Here is a 23,520-nt window from a genome sequence, read left to right on the forward strand (position 1 = left end):
AGAACATTTGCATATCATTTCCTATTCTAGCCATAAAAGGCTTGACAGCTAGTAAAACTGTGTTCTGCTTTGTTGACACTTATTTTGATTTGCGATTTATCAGTTTCCATAAATCCTGCAATCCTATGTGTATACAATTTCTATGAAGCTGTTAGATTGATTTCTTTTAACTTTAGGTGATGAAATGCATTAAATGGTCCTGAAGAATGACATACACGTATACAGTGGTGCTTACAACTACATCAGACTATTCATGCACAATGGCTTGGAGGAAGTTTAGCCCATTCTTCTGTACAAAACAGCTTCAGCTCTTATGAATTAAGATCAGGACTTTGACTTGGAAATTAAATAACTTAAACTATTCTTAAGTACAATGACTTGTGTAAAGAAATACAGAAAAATTCTAAATGGCTCACAAACTTTCAAGCACCACTGCATATGGGAAATTTTGGTCAATGTTTCCTGTATCAGAATCCTTTCCGTGTATACCATATATATTGTATTTTCTAAATTGTACACAAAGAAAAGATCTATTTTAAAAGACCCACCTCAAGAGCTTCCCTCCTTTTCTGGGTTAATGTTCCAAGTTTGTCCCATTGATCACAAATATTTTGGCATCGTTCATTAACTCTGGCTGCATCATGATAGTCCAGCTCACTGGGTGGACAAGAAGACAAGAATATCATTGTGCTCCAAAACTAGACCAAACATTTACAAGTGTAACAGGAACGTATAGCGTAGACTTTTTGTTGTACAGATTAGAGCCAGATACTGAAACATGTTCTTTTTTTTTCTAACTGGTTTCTGATTGTCAAGCTTCTTATTTGATTTTTAGTTATTATTATGGGGACTGCCATCTTGCCTCAGCTGGTTTTAACAGATTTAGAGATAAGCTTTACAGCATGACCCACAGACAAAGACACAATAGTCTGGCCTAGACCTTATTTCACATAAATGAAAGAGGTTTCTGACCATACTCTGTGACCTGTGCAGAAGTCATTCAACAGGGAGGGGGAGGCTGAGCTCTGTGCTTCAACTATTGTGTTTTCTATCTACTGGTGTTACCTTTCACTGTAACCCTGTCCGTGTTGATTAGGAGGACACTGCTTAAAAGTGATCTGTACAGAGAATGAATTCAAAGCTTAATATAAAATTAAGAATGTCGGAATATTTGTAATGTTAAAGCGCAACTGTAACCAGAATTTACCCCTTTCAGCGACGCCTCTATCCCAGGGCCGTTTGAAGGAATTTGGGGTCCCCAAGCAAAATAGACATGGAGGCCCCCCTCCACCCCCTTCCCACCTTACGCACGCAAAGCCTACAGGAACCACAGCATAGCCATACAGTTTAAGTTCACCCACACATTATATAAATAAAAAAGAGGTTTACAGTGCAAATACTGCTGATGCATTTAATGTGCATGAAATTTGAACATTTTCAACTATTGAAAATTTGCAAAAAAAAACCCCACTGTACCATACAATCCAATATACATTAAAAAATGTACTGATGAATTATGTGTGTGTGTGCGCGGCGGTGTAGTGTGAAAGAGCTCCCTGTCCTGCCCCCTGTCCTATAGAGCTCTCTCCCTCATCCCTTAGAGCTCTGCCCGGCACCCTCCCTGTGTTCTCCTTACCCCCCTTTCCCTGTGTTCTCCTCATGTCCTCACCCCCCCTCTCCCTGTGTTCTTCTTACTCCTCCCCCCTCCCTGTGTTCTTCTTACTGCCCCCATGTTCTTCTTACTCCTCCCCCCTCCCTATGTTCTTCTTACTACTCCCCCTCCCTATTTTTTTCTTACTCCTCCCCACCCTTCCTGTGTCCTTCTTCTTACTACTCCCCCCCTCCCTATGTTCTTCTTACTACTCCCCCCTCCTCCATGTTCTTCTTACTACTCCTCCTCCCTGTGTCCTTCTTATTCCCCTCCCCAATGTCCTTCTTACTTCCCCTCCCGCTGTCCTTCTTACACCCCCTCCCCCTCCCTGTATCCTTTTTATTACCCTCCCCATGTCCTTCTTACTCCCCCATCCCCCTCCCTGTGTCCTTCTTATTCCCCTCCCCGTGTCCTTCTTACTCCCCCACCCATCCTTCTTACTCCCCCCTCCCCCTCCCTGTGTCCTTCTTACTCACCCCCCTCCCCCTCCCAATGTTTTTTTTTACTCCCCCCTCTATGTTTTTTCCCCCTCCCTACCCTACCTATATTCTCAGTTACCTCCTCCGGCTCCTTCCCTAGACCCTGTAGCGTGGCCGAGCTCCACTACTACCTGGCTGGTACCACGTGGTACAGGAGATTCAGTTTCCTGTTCCCGGACAGACTGAAAGGAAGTGAGCACTAAGTGTACACTTCCTGTCAGTCCAGCCGGGAACAGGAAACTGAATCTCCTGTTCCTGTACCTTGCGGTACCCGGCCGGATTGACAGTCAGGAGGAAGAGGAGCTCGGCCACGCTACAGGGAAGGGGAGGAACTCGGGAGGAGTCTAGGAGTGCAGCTGCCTAAGGCTTTCTATAGTGCTCAGGCGGCTGCAGCCTTATAGGAAGCACAACAAGCACCGACTCTACTTGGGGCCTCGGGCCAGCTCGGGGCCCCAAGCAATTGCTTGGTTTCCCTTTCCTTTAGCAACGGGTCTGCTCTATCCATTATTTCAGCACTGGGACTGCTGTGCGAGTGACACACAGGTCCTCAGCGCCTGTGCCTTCAACCTCATCTACGACACACAAGATCTCTCAGCAAATGCTCACTCCTGATGCCTCCCAGCTCAGCTAGAGGCAGTGAGTGAGTATGCAGTCACAGAAGGAGCGAGCGCTCACTAAGACATCTTGTTGCACACCGTAGAAGAGGTCGTTGCACTGAAAACTTGTGTGTCAGTCACACAGTGGCGCCAGTGCTGACATAAAGGATAGCATTGCGGACCCCTCACCACTCTTATCCGACTGTTGCTGACGACAGACAAAAGCGTTTTTTTAAGATGATAAAGGCACAGCTAAAGCAGCCAAAGGTATGGCTGCATTATACTACTAGGCTGCCTTTACATGATTGGCATAGTTTTAGGGGGTTCATTCTGGTGACAGTAGCACTTTAAATACAGAGGCACAACAAGAGGAGATACAAAGGCAAGGGTCACACCCAAGCCCTGGTGTCTGAGGTAGCCCAGAAGCATTTAAGGTTTATCCAGAATGAGAAAAACAGAGCCAATTTTTTCAAAAAACAGCACCACACGTCCCCAGGTTGCATGTGGAATTACAGCTCAGTCCCATTGAAGTGAATGGAGCCGTGTTTAATACCACACACAACTTGAGCACAGGTGTGGTCATGTGTTTTTTTTTTTGGAAGAAATAAGCTATTTTTCTATTTCTGCATAACCCTTCTAAATTACATCTCAGATCAGAATGGCTTTTCAAAGAACTATCTAGGCTTTTAATATTATTAAGAAAACCAGAAGATGTCTAAAATGGTTGAAAACCTATGTGACAGCTACTGGAATAGAGTAGTAAAACCAAATGGCCAGTGAGTCATTTGAATAAACTGAATGATTCTTAGTAAAGACTAAATTTAGCCATTAAAAGAAGAGGGTTTTGAAAAGCCCAAGATAATATTCTCACCAAACTATGCTAGGAATTCTTTTACACAGTACCTATGACACTACTGAATGCCACGGAAATAGTTTTATCAGCTAAATGTCAGCAGCTGTGAGTCTGTGGAACATACTTCAGCTCCTGGGCGATGGCAGCAATCTGCTCCACTCGGTCTTGGCGGGAAGCCAGTTCGCTCTCAAAGGCCTCATGTTTCCTCAGTAGTGCGCGCAATTCTGTCAAAGATGAGCCCTCATAGTCTTTTTGAGTTAGCATTTGCTCCTTTCCTGGAAAGAGGAATTACAAAGGAAACAGTAAGTGAAATGTGTGCACAGAGCTGTGCGTGGCCAGTGTATGTCTCACTAGTATGGCTCTGTTGTGTGCTCTTTGGAAAAAGACATATTCATATGGAATTTAATGGAAGAGACTTACACACATAGTAATTCTATACTCCTGCTATAGTTCACAATTTAATTGTCTATATTCCCACTATGGAGTTCCATCTCTCACAGTATAGACTTCAATGTGTTCACACTCCATTTAAATATTAGACCCAGCCAGGTAGTAACTCACGATTCGCATTTGTTTCTTGCTTTCTAATTTTCTTTTTATTGTAGAAACTTTACATACAATCTTCAAACAAAGTGGAGCTTGATGGTGAAAACAGACGAATGTGAGCTGAGATGTCCGTCCTGCACCTTGGATGCGATGGCGTTTCCAGGGCGTGCCCCCATAGTCATGCGTGAGGCAGCGGAGATATGGATAGTTCCATTTGGCTGAACACTATACAATTACTGACCACTTTATTAGATACACCTGTTTAATTGTTTGTTAATGCAAGTAGCTAATCAGCCAATCACATGGCAGCGACTCAATGTACTTAGGCATGTAGATGTGGTCAAGACAACTTGCTAAGAGGATCAGAATGCGGAAAAAAGGAGATTTAAAGGGGTATTCCGGGAATTTTTTTTTTTATTTGACTATGCTACAGGGGCTGTAAAGTTAGTGAAGTTCATAATATAGTGTCTTTACCTGTGTGTGACAGTTTTCTCACAATTCTTATGTGATTTTCATCCCAATATTTATTTTTCACAGCATACAAAATGACTGCTGTCTTGGAACTTTCCCAGCTTGCAATGCGGTCGAGACCTGACTCACTAGTCAGCTGATGATAGAGAGCCTGTCTGCTTCAATGGGTGTAATGCAACAGCTGGAGGCACTCTGATTGAAAACCACAGGTCTGAAGCTCAATGGGTGGGGTAGCTGATGTGTGCGAAGGAGGAAAATGGTATCATAGGATTTGTAGGCAAACAAGAAAACTGAAAACAGGAAATACAAGTTCAGAGAAAGCTAGCCACAGTGTTCTGGTAATCTTACAGCATAGTCATTTAGCCCCAAGACAAGCGCAGATCCTTCCTAAGCATGTCCATTACTGTCTGCCAGGTACGTACTAAAATCACCTTATGCTGGATAACCCCTTTAAATGATTTTGAATGTGGCATGGTTGTTGGTGCCAGACAGGTTGGTCTGAGTATTTCATAAACTGCTGACCTACTGGGATTTTCACACCACACACAATCATCTCTAGGGGTTTACAGAGAATAGTTTGAAAAGGAGAAAATATCCAGTGAGAGGCAATTGTGTGGACGAAAATGCCTTGTTGATGTCAGAGGTCAGAGGAGAATGGGCAGACTGTTTCGAAATGACAGAAAGGCAACAGTTACTTAAATAGCCCCTCACTTACAACCAAGGTTTGCAAACTACCATATCTGAATGCACAACACATCAAACATTGAAGCTGATGGGCTACAGCAGAAAAAGAATACACCAGGTGCCACTCCTGTCAGCTAAGAATGGGAAACTGAGGCTATGATTTGCACTGGCTCAAAATAATTAGTCAATGAAAGACTGGAAAAACGTTGCCTGGTCGGATGAATCTCAATTTTAGCTGTAATAATCAGATGACAGGGTCAGAATTTTGCGTAAACATGAAAGCATGGATACATCCTTCCTTCACCATGTCACAAATCTCACATCAGCTCATACATAACAATGAGTTCACTGAACTCCAATGGCCTCCACAGTTACCAGATATCACTTTCGGAATGTGATGGAATGGGGGATTCTGATCATGGATGCTTAGCCAACAAATCAGCTGCAAGTGTGCGATGCCATCATGTCTATATGGACCAAAATCTTCTAGGAATGTTTTCAGCACCTTTTCAGAAAGTATGCCATGCAAGATGAAGAGAAAAAGGGGTCCAACCTGGCACTTGCAAGGTGAACTGAATAAAGTGGCCAGTGAGTGTAGATCTGCATCAGCTATCCCAGAGCCTGTTTGTGGTTAGTTTTGACCGGTTTTATATGATTGACAATACATATATTGGAGTGGAGTGTGAAAAATGTATTTTTCTCTATTTTTTTTTTTTGCCTTGTTTGCTTTGTGGTTAGGAGAGGCGGGGAACAAATATAGCAGGTGCCATGCTTTATGAGAACAAATGACTTGAATAAAATATGTAAATTGACATGGGTATGTAAATCACCAAACTTGTATTAACATATTTCCATATCATTCATCCATACCAGATGACCAAGTCTCATGTATGGTTGCCTTCTGCCTGAACTTCTCAGCCAGGTGGTCAAGTCTTTGAAGCCTCCTCAACTCATTCAGTAGCCATTCTTCATACCCCTTCTCACCCTGCTCCAACCTCTGCCAAGCATTTGAGATATCCTGCAGGACAAAAAGGAAATTACAAAACCAACATCAGAATTGAAGCGGCACTACAATCTCCACTACAGCAATACACGGCAGATGGGAATCGGGTACAACACTGTGGGTTACCAGGCTAACGAGACCAGCGGCGGTGCTAGGGGAAATCCCAGTAGAACAGCTTAGGCAATATAGTGACAATAGAAAATGACAACATCCTGCACTCATCGCAGAAGTGAAGGTCTCACAGCTGATCCATGGAACCTCCGATGGACGGGAAGGCAGGTCTGGCGTGGGGCGCTCCTGGAGCGCCCTACGCCAGACCTGCCTTCCCGTCCATCGGAGGTTCCATGGAGGAGCTGTGGGACCTTCACTTCTGTGGTGAGTGCAGGATTCTGTCCTTTTCTATTGTTACTATATTGCCAAAAAGGAAATTATATTAAGTGAAAGTAAGGCATTAAAAACAGTAGCCTAAAAAATAACTTACTATGTTCTGCCAAAATACAGTATCTTAGACCATATCCAGCTCTACTTACTGAAACCAGTTTGCCTTCAGATGGCATGAAAGCAGGTCTATTGCTTATTCTCAACTTCGTCTGTAAAGTATTAAAGTTTATCTCCAGTTGACATTTGTCCTGCACTCGGGGAGGTTTGTGCTTGCGTCGGTAGTCTCGGAAATCATCCAGTTTTTTCATCATGGCTTGCAAACTCTTCTCAGGGGTGCGGTTTTCCAGCCATGGTATTGTGCGTCTGATCCATTCCAAAAGCTGATTTATGTGAAGGAAATAAAGTTAATGGAAGCCAAAATATATAAATAATATATACACAATTCAACTGAGGCCAGATATCTACTTCTGAAAAAGGACGTATGTATTTAGTTGTTTTAATGAGGCAAACGGGGAAACCAATCATTTAATACAATGTCTATAATATCCATAAAATACTATATGTAAGTGTAAGTGTGGTGACATAAGGGGGGGGGGGGGGCAAGATACACTTGTCAGTTTGTGACGCCAGGGCACAGTTAGCCTATACACGGTCCGAGGTGGAGTCAGCTTCTCCTGGGCCAGGCACGGGAGGTAAGAAACACATCGATTTTGGGTTATGGATTACTGTCTTTTACTGAGGCAGGTGTAGATGGTAACACACAGTATGCTTTTCACCCACTTGAATTCTATAGACTTGAGATTTGAGACTTGGAGATATCCCACACTGAACAGGGTTCTGACAAGGTCCAATTACTATTACCGCCAGGGTGTGACTCACTGACTCTTGTACAGGAGAACACTTGCAGAATGGTGGGGCTGACTTGAGAAGATATTTTCTTTAGGCTTCCCTCTGGATCTACCTCACACTTCTAACTATTTTCCACACTCTAGCTCAGACTAGAACTGCACTGAACTCTGACACTGAAGTGAATGAGCAACTTCTCCCCTCTGCACTATATACAGGACAATTTGGGGGTTACCATTGGGCAGACAGGGTCACCTTGTTACTCTGCATCTCCCTCTTAAAGGTACAGTGCATACATAATACAAAGAATACAGTGAATACAGTGAACATAATAAAGAGCATAACCATAGTAAACATTATAACAGTGGGGCCAACACAAGAGCAGCAGGCATGCCTGAGGAGATCTGCAGCCCACAGGACAGCCTTTGGTGCTGGGACGCCACAAAAGGCATAAGTTTTAATATATGCATTAACAAATAGCACATATACCCCTACTCTAAGCCTAAAGTCTTCTAACAACTAGAGCCTTGCTTTTCTTTTATTCCCTTATATGTAGTTTTACATGCACGTGTTCTGCTGACACGGAGGGTGGCATTTTCTTTGGTGGGCCCCAGGAACTCCAGTCATGCACTGTGTGTAGCAGCCCAATGGGGCTAGTAACTACAATCTGCTAGACAATTGTAGTCAAAGAAAGTGGTCAGCCCCCCAGATATGCAATAATAGATTTATGTCTCTAAAAGCAGATGAAATATAGTGACTTTACCTCACTTGCCAGTCTCTCATATTCTTCCATCATTTTCTCATTTTCCTGATTCACAGCAAGCACTTTGCTGATGCGATTAGCTGCTGTCTCCGCCTGTAAAGAACCATTAATATTAGGCATAAGAGGTTGTAGAAGGGAAATCATAGGCCATGTACTAACATCACTGATATTTCATTTACCAAACAACTAAAGCAAAATTTCCATGCAAGTAAATAACTCACTGAGGGAGATTTATCAATCAGCCTGAAACCATAATTGTCTGGTTTTTCCCACAGTAACCAATCACAGCTCAGCTTCTATATCTGAACGAGCTCTTGTAAAGTCAAAGTTGAGCTGTGATGGGTTTTGTTATGGGAAAAAACAGACAATTAGGATTTCAGGGTGATTGATAAATATGGGCCACTGTCCATAATTAAATCCTTCTGGAAGGTTTACAATGGTCAAACAGGACTAGGTCTATTTAATCGTGAATGAGATAATGGTCCTAGCTTTTGAAATGTTAACCTTCCAATGGGATTTTAATGTGAACCAATAATTTACTTTTATGGTGACATTTTGCATTCACTGATATTTTACTGCCCCAAGTCACCTTCTGAGCATCAGAAGCATCAATTAAGGCTATTTTATGAATAAAAAAAATCACATTTAAGCTACTTCAACCCAACAGTATTTTTGGCAGTATTTTGAAAAAAATTGGAAAAAACTTATATATATTAGTCGGGGTCTGAGTGTTCGGGGGTTAAAGGAGTATTCCCGTGGAAAACTTTTTTTTTTTTTTTAATCAACTGGTGCCAGAAAGTTAAGCAGATTTGTAAATCACTTCTATTAACAAATCGTAAACCTTCCAGTACTTTTTAGGGGCTGTATACTAAAGAGAAATCCAAAAAAAGAAATGCATTTCCTCTGATGTCATGACCACAGTGCTCTCTGCTGACCTCTGCTGTCCATTTTAGGAACTGTCCAGAGCAGCATATGTTTTCTATGGGGATTTTCTCCAGCTCTGGACAGATCCTAAAATGGACAGCAGAGGTCAGCAGAGAGCACTGTGGTCATGACATCAGAGGAAATGCATTTCTTTTTTGGATTTCTCTTTAGTATACAGCCCCTAAAAAGTACTGGAAGGATTATGATTTTTTTATAGAAGTGATTTGCAAATCTGTTTAACTTTCTGGCAACAGTTGATTTAAAAAAAAAAAGGTTTCCACGGGAGTACCCCTTTAAGTTACCCCTTTCTCAATTGCAGGTTAAAAAAAAGCTTTTTTAACCTGCAATTGAGAAAGGGGTAACTTAACACTGAAATGCATCTTGCTTGTCTGTTCTTATATGTATGCACAAATAAATGTGAATACTATTACCATATCGGACTCGACCCAAAATCGATCTCTGAAAGGCAGCGCCGCTGCAGAACACCCTTTTCTCCTTCAGCAACTCCTAGGGCAAAGTATGGCATGCTGGGGGATTTAACATTAGCATCATGCCCTCAAATCCACATATCTATACATAGTTGGGCAGATTTACTTAAAGTGGTATTCCAGGCAAAACCTTTTATATATATATATCAACTGGCTCAGGAAAGTTTAACAGATTTGTAAATTACTTCTATTAAAAAATCTTAATCCTTCCAATAGTTATTAGCTTCTGAAGTTTTCTGTCTAACTGCTCAATGATGATGTCACGTCCCGGGAGCTGTGCAAGATGGGAGAATATCCCCATAGGAACTGCACAGCTCCCGGGACGTGAGTCCTCAGAGAGCAGTTAGACAGAAAACAACAACTCAACTTCAGAAGCTAATAACTATTGGAAGGATTAAGATTTTTTAATAGAAGTAATTTACAAATCTGTTTAACTTTCCGGAGCCAGTTAATAAACAAAAAAAAAGTTTTGGCCTGGAATACCCCTTTAAATTAAATTGTATAAACTTAAGGGACCTTTTACATGGAGTGATTTTCAGACAAATGGGCCGATCATTGTTGCCTGTAAAAGTCCAAGAGATCCACCGACAAAAGAGCACATGTTCATCCATTGGATTTTTGTTGGATTTTTGTAGCATTAAATCTAAATTTGTTTGCAAGAATAAATTCAACCTACCTGTTCGGCTCCAGCAAAAGCATGGTAAAAACATGATACATAAGTCATGAGAGCTCTCTCATCAGGTTTTGGTGTGTTTACAATATCTGGAAGGAAATAAGAGAAAAACAACTTGTGAATCTCCACAGCCGCCTAGGTTAAGTCCCCATCAGACAGCCAAAGACACTTGTCTAATGGATGACTATTTACCAGCTTAAAACCATCAACTGTGTGCTTAGAGCAAAGAACATAAAGTCAATCCATTCTATGTGGAGAAGTGCAGCCATCAAAATTTCCCTCTTCTATCTAACTATATAATTTTGTATACTATTTATATCCTTAAAGGGGTATTCTCCTATATATACTGCTCAAAAAATAAAGGGAACACTAAGATAACACATCCTAGATCTGAATGAACTAATTGTAAGAGATACTTTCATCTTTACATAGTTGAATGTGTTGACAACAAAATCACACAAAAATTATCAATGGAAATCAAATTTATCAACCCATGGAGGTCTGGATATGGAGTCACACTCAAAATCAAAGTGGAAAACCACAATACATGCTGATCCAACTCTGATGTAATGTCCTTAAAACAAGTCAAAATGAGGCTCAGTAGTGTGTGTGTGGCCTCCACGTGTCCGTATGAACACCATACAACGCCTGGGCATGCTCCTGATGAGGTGCGGATGGTCTCCTGAGGGATGTCCTCCCAGACCTGGACTAAAGCATCCGCCAACTCCTGGACAGTCTGTGGTGCAACGTGGCATTGGTGGCATCTAATGGTTTTAAGCGCATGTTACATATGCTAATCATGTGGGATCACACATAGAGCTCCCACCATCAGGATATATTGAGAGTGGTGTTCCACCTGATGATATGAAGTTTATGGGCATATAGTACTTGCAGTTTTAAATTCACTTTGAGCACCTTTTGTTTAATATATATCAATATATATCAATAAAAGTTATGTTTTAGGGAATCCCCCCGTATAGGGATATCTGTACCCCAGGCTATGTGCTCTGGGGTAATTGTGTTCTATAGTTGATCAGATCCAGGATTTCTTTTTGGGGACATTTGTGGTCACCAACCAGCACAAAACACAAACCCTTCTAAATAACCACCCTAAACAAAGGCCCAAATGACATTTTACTGGTCCCTGTTGGGTGATTAGGGTCTATAGGTACATTTGCTGTATGCATTGACACATACAACAAATGGACACCACTGGCATGGGGTGAAAAGAACCTTATTATTACATATTTACCCCAACTTGGAATTACATATATAAAAAAACTAGTTTTATCTCATTGTCTCATCTTCATCACTACGTAACCCATCCTTAAAGGGGTACTCCGCCTCTAGACATCCTATCACCTATCCAATGGATAGGGGATAAGATGTCTGATTGCGGGGGTCCCGCAGGGGACCCTCGCGATCAGACATCTTATCCCCTATCCTTTGAAAAGGGGATAAGATGCCTAGGGGTGGAGTACCCCTTTAAGGAAACCTAACTCCTATAGAGAGCTAATATTGATTTAGCAAAGATAGTACAGCTCGCAAGAGGATATCCAGGGAGTCTATACCTCTTTCAGGGTGTTTAGACGTGTTGTGCTCTTAATGCAACTCCTGGTGAGCATAGCCACAAAGGGGTTTCTTTTTTTGGAACATCTTGATGCTTTTTTTTTTTTTAACTCCTTGGTACACAGTCTGCCCTAAGAAGCATTTGTCTCTCTTTTCTTGAGCTACTGATCTCTAGTATTGACATAATAAAATTTTTCACATCTTTTGTACAATATTAAAGGGGTTATCCAGGAAAAAACTTTTTTTTTATATATTAACTGGCTCCAGAAAGTCAAACAGATTTGTAAATTACTTCTATTAAAAAATCTTAATCCTTTCAGTACTTATGAGCTTCTGAAGTTAAGGTTATTCTTTTCTGTCTAAGTCCTCTCTGATGAAACGCCCAGTTTAGAAGCAAATCCCCATAGCAAACCTCTTCTAAACTGGGCATTTCCCGAGACAGGTGTCATCAGAGAGCACTTAGACAGAAAAGAACAAACTTAACTTCAGAAGCTCATAAGTACTGAAAGGATTAAGATTTTTTTAATAGAAATAATTTACAAATCTGTTTAACTTTCTGGAGCCAGTTGATATATATAAAAAAGTTTTTTCCTGGGATACCCCTTTAAGGACATCCTCAATAGGAAACACTGTCTTAAGGCAAGAGATGGATTCCTACCTTCAGCATCTAACATCTTTGGTATATCAAGGTATTTTTCTGCAACCTCCATTGCTAGGTTAATGTTTCCAACAGGATCATCCTATTTAATAAAATATATAATACATCAAAAACTGAAATATTGTGCATGTGCCTTTATTGAATAGTGTTATTGTTATATTTACCTTCAGAATTACCAGGATTAGCCAGATTCATGTGATGTTAATGCATTTTGGTTAATTTCTTGCAAACCACTCTGGAAGTAATGTGACATTTAGTTGGTTACTGTTATTGGAAATTGTTGCACCATCGATTTCTTCAATAGGGTTGTACATAGAATATTAGGCAGCATTTATGTGGGGGAAATAAAATGGTACATTATGGGGGGACTTTACCAAGACTGGCTTTTCACATTCTACTCTTAAAGGGGTACTCTGGTGGAAAACTATTTTTTTTTTTTTAAATCAACTGGTGCCAGAAAGTTTTGGACAGATTTGTAAATTACTTCTAATCCTTCCAGTACTTATTAGCTGCTGAATACTACAGAGGAAATTCTTTTCTTTTTGGAACACAGAGCTCTCTGCTGACATCACGAGCACAGTGCTCTCTGCTGACATCTCTGTCCATTTTAAGAACTGTCCAGAGTAGGAGAAAATCCCCATAGCAAACATATGCTGCCCCTTTAACCCCTTAACGAAAATGCTGCCCCTTTAACCCCTTAACGTCATGGTGCCATGGTACTTAACGCATCATGACATACATTTACGCTTCGCCATGACCACAAGCACCGGAACAGTGCTCGCGTCATGTGCGGCAGGTCCCGGTTGCTATCAGCAGCCAGGGACCCGCCGGTAATGGTGGACATCCGCGATCACGCGGATGTCCGCCATTAACCCCTCAGATTCTGTGATCAATCCAGGTCACGGCATCTGCGGCAGTGCGGTACCTTAAATGGATGATCGGATCGCCCGTGGCACTGCCACGGGGATCCCATCATCCAGCATGGTAGCCGGAGGTCCCCTCACCTGGCTCCCGCTGTCTTCCGGGGTCTTCTGCTCTGGTCTGAGATCGTGCAGACCAGAGCAGAAGATTGCCGATAACACTGATCAGTGCTATGCTCTATGCATAGCACTAAACAGTATTAGCAATCAAATGATTGCTATAAATAGTCCACTATGGGGACTATTAAAGTGTAAAAAAAAAGTAAAAAAATAAAAAAGGAAAAAAATTTGAAAAATCCCCTCCCCCAATAAAAAGGTAAAACGTCAGTTTTTCCCATTTTACCCCCAAAAAAGCTTAAAAAAAATAATTCATACACATATTTGGTATTGCCGCATGCGTAAAAGTCTGAACTATTAAAATATATTGTTACTAATCCTGTACGGTAAACGGCATAAACGTTGAAAACATTTTTAAAATTGTCCAAAATTGTTGCTTTTTTGTCACATTTTATTACAAAAAAAAATAATAAAAAAATTATAAAAAAGTAAAACCTAAGCAAAAGTGGTACTGATAAAAACAACAGATCATGGTGCAAAAAATGAGCCCTCATACCGCCCCATATATGGAAAAATTTGAAAGTTATAGTTGGTCAAAATAGGGCAATTTCAAACATACTAATTTTGTTAAAATGGTTTGAGATTTTTTTTTAAGCGGTACAATTATAGAAAAGCATATAACATGGGTATCATTTTAATCATATTGACCCACAGAATAAATAAAACATGTCATTTTTACCGGAATGTGTACAGCGTGAAAACAAAACCTTCCAAAATTTGCTAAATTGCTGTTTTCTTTTCAATTTTCCCACATAAATAATATTTGTTTGGTTCCACCGTACATTTTATGGTAAAATAAGTGATGTAATTACAAAGTACAATTAATGATGCAAAAAAAACAAGCCCTCATATGGGTCTGTGGAGGGAAATATAAAAGAGTTATGATTTTTAGAAGGCGAGGAGGAAAAAACGAAAATGCTAAAATAAAATTGGTCTGGTCCTTAAGGCCAAAATGGGCCTGGTCCTTAAGGGGTTAAATGCGTTTTTTAAAGGGAATTTGTTTTCTTTTCAAGTCAACTGTTTCCAGAAAGTTCAAGATTTGTAAATTCTCTGATTTATAAAAATCTTAATCCTTCCAGTACTTATCAGCTGCTGTATGCTCCAGTGGAAGTTGAGTAGTTCTTTCCAGTGACCACAGTGCTCTCTTAGAGGCTGGTGGCCAGAGGAAGCAGTGCAATGTGGTGGTAATTTTCCTATAAGCAGGCCAGAGGTGGCCAAGAGACACTTAATCTTGGGATAGATGTGGGAGAGCATGGCTGTCAATCAGGCCTTTCGGCGTAAAAAGGGCAGGAGAGGCGTGACTACAACCTTGGGCGCAGTGACTACTTCGCTACACCACACAGGAAACTTTCTACTGGAAATTTCCATATAGCACAGGATATTTTTAAGACTTCTTTTATGAAGCTTGCTGGCATAATTACTTGACATAGAGGCATAGTAGAACTTTCTATTTAATGATTTAGAGCCTGTAGCTAATGGTTACAGGGGCAAAATCTCATTTATGACATATTTCCTCATATAGGAAAGATATACATTAAGGACCTCCTCATTCTCCTTGGCCCTGGTGTAACTGTATCCACTATTCCCCCTGGCAGGAAGCTAAAACCTGCTTGTCTGTTTTGGCTTTCCAACTACCTTCAGCTGCCACATGCAGGCCAGAGGTGGCCAGGAGACCCTTAGGCTATGTTCGCACCACGGAATGTCCGCACGGACACATTTCGCAAACTGTGGGTGCCTGTTCTAGGACCACACAGGAATGTGCAGTCTCATAGATGGCTATGCATTCCGTGCGGAGTCCACTGAAAGAATGAACATGTTCATTCTTTCTGCAGACATGGAATTTCGAATTTCCATGCCAGAAGCATCTGGCACGGAAATTCCGTTGAGTGCGCAGCGCAGCAGAATCCCTTTGAATTTAACTGGACTCTGCTGCAGCGGAATTTACGTGCAAACATTCTGTACGGAAATTCCTAGGTGTGAACATGGCCCTAATCTTGAGATAGGTGTGGGTCCTAGAAGTGGGAACCACATCGATCAGAAATATTGGGCTTATCCTGTGGATATGGCATCTATTTGGAGATTGTATTACCCCTTTAAATATAAAATGTGTGCTCCTACATGGCTTTCCTGTGGGATGTAGTTTAATTCTGGGTCTGGCTTAGACAAATACTTTATGAGTCCTCTTTTAGCATTATCTGAGCCTCTTGTACCAGAGAGAGGGGAAGATTAAGAAGCCTTCACTGGGATCATGCTGTATAGACAGGCTATGATATCAGTCCTGCCAAAACGATTTAGATCTTAAAATAGGGCAATGATGTGGAGGGAAGCCTGGCAGGTCACGATACAATGAAGTAATATATGTTCAGGCAGTAAGGGGCTGTGGGTATTTCTACTCTATATAATTTGTTGATTTCATCTTGGAGTTGCTGTTTTCAGTAAAATATAAAAAAAAGCAGCCAAAACCAGAATAATTCTGCTAAAAGAGTCATCTGTCTATAGCTTATACTGTTAGGCTAGGTTTCCACTTGGTTTTTTTTCTGGCAGTTTTTGGAAAACTGCCACTGCAGTTTTTGAGCCAAAGCCAGAAGTGTATTCAAAAGGAATAGGACATATAAAGGAAGGACTTAGACTTCTCCTCCCTCACGGATCCACTCCTGACTTTGGCTCAAAAACTGCAGTGGCAGTATTCCAAAAACTGCCAGAAAAAAAAACAAGTGGAAACCTAGCCTTAGGCTAGGTTTCTACAAAGATTTTTGTGGGGATTTTTGAAAAACTGCCACTGCAGTTTTTGAGCCAAAGTCAGAAGTGTATTTAAAAAGAATGGAAATATAAAGGAAGGACTTCTCTTTCTCTTTTCTACTGGATCCACTTTTGGCTCAAAAACTGCAGTGGAGGTTTTTCAAAAAACGCCACAAAAAACCTGTGTAGAAACCTAGCCTAACACAGATTTTCACCTATCCATAAAGAGGGTTGTTTTATTGTTATACCCAGGTGCCACCTAGTTTTTCCAGTGTCCTGAAGCCGTATCATTGAAAGGCTGCTCGTCCTTACTGCAGCAGTGCTGCCATGCCCTGTCCCTGCCCTTGCGCAGATGTCTTCTCTCCCCCGCACTCTTCTGTCAGCCCCCACTAACTTTTTTCTGCACCTTTACCCGAGTTACCGTGGTAGTCCAGGGAACTAAACCGTGAGGGGTTGGTCCGCTGGGACCCCCTCTGATCTCCTGTACAGGACCTGGCTAGTTACCCATCCTTGGAGTGCTCCGGCCCCCATCCTTGAAGAGGAGCCAGAGTGACGGCCCCCTCGGCCAATCACAAGGCTGAGACAGAACCTCTAGTTTATGAAGTGTAGAGGTGATTTAATATACACTAGAGTACTTTGCATACAGTAGGTAACAGCACAAGAAAGAAAGTTGTCACTATTACCGTCTGTCTACTCCTACATGAGGGCTATTCAGAAGTTTAGACCTACGCATTAACCTTTAGATAGGATGTAATGTTGTTACAACACAACCATGTATCCCCTCATGAGCTATCAATAAAGCATTTTGACAATCCTGTTGGCTAAAGCTGCATTGCCCATCGAACATCTCATTGGCCCTAGGTTTCCACAAAAAATTTGGAGGATGTGTAAAAAAAAAGCAAAATGTAGGGAAAAATGAAAAATTTTGGGAAACCTTAGGAAATACCGTAGCAAAAAAAATTGTAGGGAATTAAAATCCATAAAGAAAACTACACTCCAGTCTTAGTAAATCAGGACCATTGTCTTCTAAAGGGGGCAGTGAAAGTCAGTAGTAAATGTATGACTCTGGTTTTAATTGGAAATTCTTTCTGTTTAATCCAGTATATACAGTGGGGCAAAAAAGTATTTAGTCAGCCACCAATTGTGCAAGTTCTCCCACTTAAAAAGATGAGAGAGGCCTGTAATTTTCATCATAGGTATACCTCAACTATGAGAGACATAATGAGAAAAAAAAATCCATAAAATAACATTTTTTAATTGATTTTTTAACCCCTTAAGGACTCAGGGAGTGCAGGTACGCCCCCGTTCCCGAGTCCTTAAGGACTCAGGGTGTACATGTATGCCCTGATCCCGCTAACAGGGTTTAAACCATTCTCATGAATGGAGAACAGGTTAAACCCTGTGGGTCCCTGTTGCTACGAGCAGCCAGTACCCACAGCTAGTGCCGGGCACCGCCGATGCCCGGCATTAACCCTTTAGATGCCACGATCAAAGTTGATCGTGGCGTCTAAACTGAAAGTAAAACTATCCCAGCAGCTCAGCAGAGCTGATTTGGACTATCGCGACAGAATCGCAATTTCCCGATCAGCTTACTGGACGATGGGAGGGTCCTCACCTGCCTCCTTGTCAACCAATCGGCATTCAACTGCGCAATGCCCTCGCAGCAGGCTAGAGCAGCAGAGCGCCGGTAACATTGATCAATGCTATACTATGGCATTGATCAGTGTATGCAATCAAAAGATTGCATGGTATAGCCTCCTAAGGGGGCTAAAAAAAAAAGGAAAAAGTGGTAAAAAAAATAAGAGAATAAATGTTAATAAGCCCCCCCCCCCCCAATAAAAGTTTGAATTAGCCCCCTTTTCCTATTTTTAAATAAAATGATGTAATAAAAAAATCATATGTGGTACTGCCGCGTGCGTAAATGTCCGAACTTTTAAAATATAAGGTTAGCTAAACCGCACGGTCGATGGCGTACATATAAAAAAAAAAATTGTGAATTTTTGGTCACTTCATATACCATAAAAATATTCATAAAAAGCGATCAAAGAGTGCCATCAAAACAAAAATGACTGATAAAAACTACAGACCATGGCACAAAAAATAAGCCCTCATAGAGCCCCATACGAAGAAAAATAGAAAAGTTATAGAGGTTGGAAAATGACCAGGGGCGGAGATGTCTAGGGGCGGAGTACCCCTTTAAAGAAAACGTTTCACCTCTGTCATTGCCAACAAAGGGTATATAACAAAGTACTGAGATGAACTTTTGTTATAGACCAAATACTTATTTTCCACCATAATTTGCAAATAAATTCTTTAAAAAAATCAGACAATGTGATTTTATGGATTTTTTTTCTCATGATGTCTCTCATAGTTGAGGTATACTTATGATGAAAATTACAGGCCTCTCATCTTTTAAGTAGGAGGACTTGCAGAATTGGTGGATGACTAAATACTTTTTTGCCCCATTGTAGATCATCTAATACTGTAATAAACAGAGAGGGACCAATTTTGTTGCCAGTTTAATCCAGGATAATGTTACTCTAAGGCTAGGTTCACACTATGAAATTTTCGAGTGTTATTCTGCATAGAAATTCCACTTGGAAATATGATACAGCAGAATTCCATGGCTGTCAGTGGGATTCCGCTGCACAGTCCACACTCTGCAACTTCAGTGGTAGAGTTTCCATCGCTGAAATTCTGTCGCCGAAAAAATTATCTCGGTCATTATTTCAGGAGAATACATTGCTGTCTATGGGGACAACAATGTCTATGCAGTCCTAGTGCCAATTGATTTCATAGGGTGAACCTAGCCTAACAGTATACTAAGATCAAAATATAGAGACATCATCCCCCAAATGTAATAACTAACTAGCTTCTGCCTTCCTGTATGGATTAGTCGGTAATATATATATCTAGCATTTACTGTATTACTATATTGACTGTATATAGTATTGGTAAACCCACATTCTCGATGTCTTCCAGTTCTTACTTGTACAATATCTACCAAGCAATTCTTTAGATTACAATTGTGTTTTATGTACAATGGATTATCACTGTTCTCTGACAAGATTCCAAAGAAAGTAAACTTCATATTTTTTAAGACAGAGAAGCTCTTGAAGCTTTAAGGGAACCTGTCCCTTTGAATTTGCAGTCCTTTGTGCAGGCATCATGTTATAGAGCAGGAGAAGCTGGGCAGATTGATACATAGTTCTGTGGGGAAAGATTCAGTTAAACTTGTAATGTATTCTAAAGTGGAGGCGAGTTGTAACCATCACCTATTGTGAATGACCCGTCTATATACTGGGTCACTTTTATTTTATTCCTGCCTGCGATAATAAAGAGAAGAATGCTTCAAGGGAATCTATCATCATTGATAATGATACTTACCTACCCCTAGTTCGTGGCCCAACTCACTCGTAATCTTCCTCATTTGGGCAGCAGGCTTGGTGCTCTGGTGGCACTCCAGGAGCATGGGGATGTCACTGATGCAGTTTCCTCACTTAGCCCAGCTGCCAGCAGGCTTAAAGGGGTACTCCGCCCCTAGACATCTTATCCCCTATCCAAGGATAGGGGATAAGATGTCTGATCACAGAGGTCCCACTGCTGGGGACCACTGCGATCTCTCCTGCAGCCCCCTGAGTCATCAGCTCTCCGAGCTAAGTTTGATCCGTGGCTGATGACAGGGGCTGGCGGTTCATGATGTCATGGCTCTGCCCCCTTGGGACTTCACGTCCCGCCCCTTAATGCAAGTCTATGGGAGGGGCAACAGTCACGCCCCTCCCATAGACTTGCATTAAGGGGGTGGTGCGTGACGTAATTAGGGGGCAGAGCCATGACGTCATGAACCTCTGGTCCCTGTATCGTGAGTCATTAGCCACGGAGCAAACCTAGCTCCAGAGAGCTGATAACTCAGGGGGCTGCAAGAGAGATCGCGGGGGTCCCCAGCAGTGGGACCCTTGCGATCAGACATCTTATCCCCTATCCTTGGATAGGGGATAAGATGTCTAGGGGCAGAGTACCCCTTTAAAGTAGCAGCAGTGGTGATGGCAGCGTGTTCTTGGAGCGCCGTCTGTGTATCAAGCCCGCCACACAAATAAGGAGAATAACGGGCAAACGGGACCACAGATCGGGGATAGGTAAGTAATATTTTTATTAGTGTCCCCCACTGTACCAACCTGTTCTCTACAGAACAGGTAGTGTCAGCTTATAATTAGGCCTAGTTATCAGAATGAAAACTGCAAGATTTAGGATTGTTTTTAAATAAAATATAGATAGTCAAATGGAAAATTAGAAGAAACATCACCAAAGATTCTAATACAAAAACTAAATTTTCAATAACACAATATCTTTAAGCGGCAGTTAAGGGGTTGTCTAGGGAAACAAATCTTCTTTTGCTGGTGGTGTAGTAAAAATAATAAATGGTCACAGTTGTATCCTGCCTCAGTGAGTGATTAGCCAGGCAGGGAATAGTTAAAAAATATTACATAGTTTTTTATTTGCTTCTACTATTGATGTATGCAAAGTTTGTAGAAAAGTTAGTAACCATTTAAGCTGCTATTATGGGGGATTAAAAAAACATTTTGTTGTGGATACAAATAAAATCAGGTGTTGCGTGCAGTGTTAGTCAGTGTAAGTATTCCAATGAGATCCCATCTCAGTATGATGTTGACCTTATTTAGCTTGGAGTAGTCAATGAGATCTGGCCGATGTCTGTGGATGAGGGCACATAGGCCAAGGCCATCTTTCCAGCTTTATCATATATAAAGCAAGAAAAAGAGAACAGTTACATATTTTATAAAACTTACCTGTAAGTAGACACTGAAAGACACTATAAAATGTCTCTTATTAAAAGCAAAGTTACAAAGGCACATTTCTGCTACTGTCATTTATAAAGAAAAATTTAAAAAACTTTTGACATGTCATAGAGACCTGTCAAAAGTTTTGATTGGTTGAGGTCTAGGTGCTCAGACCCCCACTGACAGCTAGAATGAGCTGGGAGAATACCTCAACTGAGTTTTCCCTACCCATGTCTCTCCTCACTGCAGGAGATGAGGTCTATAGAAAGTCTTAGGGCTCGTTCACACTGCGGAATCTCCGCTCGCTGAATTCAGCGAGCGGAGATTTCGCCTGGCCGAATACTTCGCCGCTAGGGCCGCGGCGCCCTGAGCCGTCACCATTGACGGCTATGGTCCGCTCGCGGATTCCGCACAAAGAATGAACATGTTCTTTCTTTGCGCGGAACACTTTCAGCAGTGTGAATGGGTCTCGCGGAGACCCGTTCACATTAATGTTAAAGTTCACACCATGGAATTGCGCCCGCGGAACTCCGCCCGGAAATTCCGCGTCAATTCCGTACTGTGAACGTACCCTTAGGAGTCCGTGTCCTTCTAGGAGAAGAGAGATGGGGACAGAGGGACTTAGCTGAGTCCTTTCCCCTACTCATTTCAGTAATCAGTGAGGGTCTGAGCACACAGACCCCGACAGTCAAAACTTTTGTCTCTATGACAAGTTTTTTTTTTTTTAAATGAGACTGACACATTATAATTCTGCTCAGTCTTCTACTGCTTTTAAATATAATCACATTACTTTGCCAATCTTTACTGAAGCAAGCGATTGATTCTCATATATTTTAAATTTGCGGATTTTGGACTTAGGCTAAGTTTCCACTTGTTTTTTTTTTTTTTGGGGAAATGCCAAGAAAAACGCCAAATCTGCCGCATGGTGTTTTTTTGGGCCAAAAAATGCTGTGGCCAGATGTTAGATGTAATTCAATAAGAAATCACAAAATTCTTATTCCACTTTGGTGTTTTTTTAATCCTTTTGGCATTTTTTTCACTCTTTTTTGGAGCTTTTCAGCTCCTTTCAGCTCCTTGAATAATCGCAGCATGTTGAGCCACTGGCGATTTTTATTTATTCATTTATTTTTTTTAGTCAAAATCGTGGAAGTCTATGGGAGTAAAAAATGGCAAGAAAAACGTTATGTGGGTTTTAACTTTGGCATTATTGCAGGCGGTTTTTATTCTTTTTTGGACTTTAGCAATCCAAAAAAGTGATGGAGATACCTTTTTTAATAAAATTTCGTAGGGTACCATTAAAAAATAAAAAAGATACAGTAGTGAAGGAAAAAATTGTATCTAACGAAATGTATCTTTTTATAGCAAAATTTTTATTAATTTTTAAAACAGGGATCAATTTATGTGTTGGCGGGTGGGGACCTAAAAATGTAGCCGACAATAAGAAAAATGTAGTGTGTGTGTGCTTTCCACTTTTTTTCTTTATTTTTTAAATTTTTTAGGTAGTACTACTACTACTCCCAGCATGGAAACTACTGTTTCATGATGGGAGTAGTAGTACCTGTACTAATAGACAGATCGCCTGTTGCGATCCTCCTGTATAATGTATAGATGCGGCCAGCCGCTCTTCTATGGTCCCCTGCACTGACTTATATATACACATATTCCTATTTCCCACAGAGAGCTGTGATTGGCCAGATGGTTCCAGCCAATCACAGCTCTCTGTGGAGAATATGAATAGGTGTATATAAACGTCAGTGCAGGGGACCATAGAAGAGCGGCCGGCCGCATCTACACATCATAAAGGAGAATCACAGCGGGTGTCAGGAGTGACATCCACTGTGATCTTTCCTTAACTGCAGGTACTACTACTCACAACATGGAGCAAACTCTGCTCCATGCTGGGAGCTGAAGTACCTGCCTTAATAGACAGATCGCAGTGGGTGTCAGAAGTTACACTCACTGCGATCTGTCTATTAATGCAGGTACTACAGCTCCCATCATGGAGCAGAGAGTGCTCCATGTTGGGAGTAGTAGTACCTGCAGGTAAGAACAGATCACAGCGGGTATCACTACTGACACCCGCTGCGATCATCCTGTCTATTGCAGAGATGCGGAGCGGCTTTCTTCTGCGCTTGCATCTCTGCACTATACTCCGGCCGGCCACTGTTCCATGCTGGGAGTAGTAGTACTACCTAAAAAATTTTAAAAATTGAGGAAAAAAAAGTGAAACACACACAATTTTGTTATAAAATATATACATTTGGTTAAATAAAATCCATCATCACTACTGCATCCTTTATTTATTTATTTATTTTTATTTTTGGTACCCAACAAATTTGGGGTACCAAAAAAAACTGCCAAGG

The 23,520-nt window shown here is 41.3% G+C and overlaps 1 protein-coding gene across 1 annotated transcript in view; it reads right to left on the minus strand.

The window, feature by feature from the left end:
* ACTN2 (actinin alpha 2) overlaps positions 1-23,520 on the minus strand; it is a 108,591-nt gene that overhangs the window by 31,988 nt on the left and 53,083 nt on the right. The window contains exons 7-14 of the mRNA XM_056567533.1: positions 21,032-21,110; positions 12,586-12,667; positions 10,362-10,447; positions 8,274-8,366; positions 6,814-7,044; positions 6,151-6,298; positions 3,704-3,854; positions 549-657 (exon numbers count right to left, since the gene is read on the minus strand). Of these exons, the coding sequence (XP_056423508.1) occupies positions 549-657; positions 3,704-3,854; positions 6,151-6,298; positions 6,814-7,044; positions 8,274-8,366; positions 10,362-10,447; positions 12,586-12,667; positions 21,032-21,110 (979 nt within the window). The remainder of the gene's footprint in view (positions 1-548; positions 658-3,703; positions 3,855-6,150; positions 6,299-6,813; positions 7,045-8,273; positions 8,367-10,361; positions 10,448-12,585; positions 12,668-21,031; positions 21,111-23,520) is intronic.

This window comes from Hyla sarda, chromosome 3 (assembly GCF_029499605.1).
Source record: "Hyla sarda isolate aHylSar1 chromosome 3, aHylSar1.hap1, whole genome shotgun sequence".
Taxonomy (NCBI): Eukaryota; Metazoa; Chordata; class Amphibia; order Anura; family Hylidae; genus Hyla; species Hyla sarda.